The sequence below is a fragment of the Aegilops tauschii genome, chromosome 6 (assembly GCF_002575655.3).
Source record: "Aegilops tauschii subsp. strangulata cultivar AL8/78 chromosome 6, Aet v6.0, whole genome shotgun sequence".
In the NCBI taxonomy this organism is placed as follows: Eukaryota; Viridiplantae; Streptophyta; class Magnoliopsida; order Poales; family Poaceae; genus Aegilops; species Aegilops tauschii.
In genome coordinates this window covers 131,772,550-131,775,022 of record NC_053040.3, presented here as the reverse complement: position 1 = coordinate 131,775,022, position 2,473 = coordinate 131,772,550, and the positions used below count along the sequence as shown (strand labels likewise).

Sequence of the window (2,473 nt, the reverse complement as noted above, 5' to 3'; positions counted from 1 at the left end):
ATTTGTATTCACTGTTTCAATTCAAAGGCTATAAAGAATCCGTATTCATATTACACAACAGATGGTAATGATTGGGATGGCTACACATGCTCGCAAAATATAGAGGGTCACAAAAAAGGCCCCAAGCCTCGCTTGGCGCCTAGTCAGCGTCAATTTTGTATTCGGCCGTGATTAAAACCGTATTTTCATGTTCACCAGTTCAATATATGCCGCAAGTTTTAGTACTAAAGTGACCATTTTGATCAAGTTTAAGCACCGGTTGTGCACTTGGCTCTTTATTTTATTCCATGGAGGTGATCATATACGAAGTACATCGATCAACTCCTATTCACATTACACTTATGGGAGGGAGAGAGGAACATCATGCACTCACTCCCTACAACAAATTATTTAGTTGTTTGCAACCACTGCGCGCCCCTCCAGTTCGGCGTCGGCCTCAGCATTGATCCTGACATTGAGGAAGTCGACGGTGCGATCTCCCGCTGCAAACGCATCCCAGTATCCATCGGCCAAGGTCTGGACCAGGCACTTCTTGAACATGGCCGGGCGCTTCTCATGAACCAGCACCCCCGGCGGCCCTATGATCCTCTCCGGCTCCGGCTGGTAGAACATCGCCAGTGACAGCCTCTCCTTGTTAGCACTCGTCACCACACGGTGCCATGGTGCCTTGAAGATTGCATTGCTGACAATCTGTGTGCATAGAAATGAGAGTCTCGGTCATGATCAATGCAAACAATTGCATATTTGTCCATTATAGAAGTCCTTAAGTAATTGTGTGTGTATATGCATACCTCCATGCCCTCGCCTACGACGACCAACAGGTCATTACCGAGCACGGGGACATCAACCCAGTGGCCGTCCTTGAGCACCTGGAGGCCGCTGACATCCTTGTCCATGAGGAGGAGTGTGATGACGGAGTTGTCGGTGTGCGGCTTCAGCCCGTTTACGAGGTCCGGGCGTGGGCAGGGAGGGTAGTAGGTAAACCTCGAGTATGACTTGAACCTCTCACCCACCATGTTGATGAAGAAGCCTTCCTCCTGGTTCAGAAGCTTTGCCATGGCCTTCAGCACATCCATGGTCACTCTCCCACTCTCTAAGGTGTACTCATGTAGGAGATCCCTGCAGATTATATATGATCTCCAATATAAATGCAAATAAAAAATATTTTAAATCACCGAGGGTAAAAATTAATGTGTAGATCGAGTGCCTTAGATTTTGTGGCCAGAACTGGAGCCGCCTCTCGTCCTCCGGCTGGAGCTGGAGCCAGAGCCGGTCACACCAGTCGAGGATCTGCTCATCGGAGTCGATGCGGTCGATGCCGTACCCTTCGTTCTGGAACTTGACACCGTCGATCACGTTGCTGCACTTCTGCTTCTCCTCCAGCGGCAGGTGGAAGAACTTCCTCGTCGCCTCGAGGATCTCGTCGAGGAACTCCTTTGACATGCCATGGCCGGTCACCACAAAGAGGCCCCATGACTGCAGCGCAGAGCGAAGCTTGGCCGCCTCCTCAACATCGTCGGGCATGGCCAGACGGCTCACGTCCACGATGGGGATAACCAGCTTGGCTTGCTGAGCGACAGTGGTCGGCCGGTTCTCCTTGCTTAGCACGTACCTGCTCGGCGGTGCCACAAGTCCAACGTCCGCGGCCACCACCTGCACCAGCTTTCCCTGATCCTGATGAACCATCTTGACGCTAGAATAGGTCTTTTAAACCAAGTGCACGTACTCTTTTCTTTTGCGGTCTATATATATAGGCTTCAGGTGTGCGCCTATTTCAACGTTATCTATCTAGTATTTGGAGGCCACAGGCTTATCATATCCATACTAGATATAAATCCATATCTACATTCAACAGATCTCACCCGTCCACCCATGTCGATCCAACGGCCTATGTTGCTTTGGATCTTGGCGCCAAATTAATTGTCTTAGGTTCTTCGTATCTAGACAAATGTAAGACAATTAATTTAGGACGAAGGCAATATTATAGATAAATATGTAGATATAGGTATGGACGAAGAAAGAGCGGAACGGAAACCTCGTGTCCTTTTCAAGTGGTATATATAGATATATGTATGGATATATAGATATAGATAGATAGATAGATAGATAAATAGATGTAGATATAGATAGAGAGAAAGTCAAAAAGACATGGGACGGTTGAGGTGTTTTTATAGAAAACCCGATGGAAGAAAAACCAGAGATGAGAAGGGAAATCAATAGTGGGAGGAGGGAGGGGACAACATAGGGAATTTTTGTCATTTTGGACCACCCACTATGGATAGCCTAATGTGTAGTATCGTAAGTTAGTATCATGCATATGTTAGTGTACGATAATCTTCTTAATGCATAGTATTAGTATCTTAGATGATATTATTTATTGCCATGTAAGACACATGCTAGTACATTATTTATTTTTATACGGTATCATGGTATGATACTCAATCCTCTTTTTCTTCATTTACCTCATTAAAAT

At 46.4% G+C, this 2,473-nt stretch overlaps 1 protein-coding gene across 1 annotated transcript; it reads right to left on the bottom strand.

Moving 5' to 3' along the window:
• Positions 1-236: 236 nt before the first annotated feature.
• LOC109782800 (protein SRG1-like) lies at positions 237-1,717 on the bottom strand. Its single transcript, XM_020341412.3, has 3 exons — positions 1,208-1,717; positions 792-1,119; positions 237-690 (listed from the first exon to the last, which is right to left on the bottom strand). The coding sequence occupies exons 1-3, from the start codon at positions 1,684-1,686 to the stop codon at positions 391-393; spliced, it is 1,107 nt and encodes a 368-aa protein (XP_020197001.1). The 5' UTR covers positions 1,687-1,717; the 3' UTR covers positions 237-390.
• Positions 1,718-2,473: the final 756 nt, after the last annotated feature.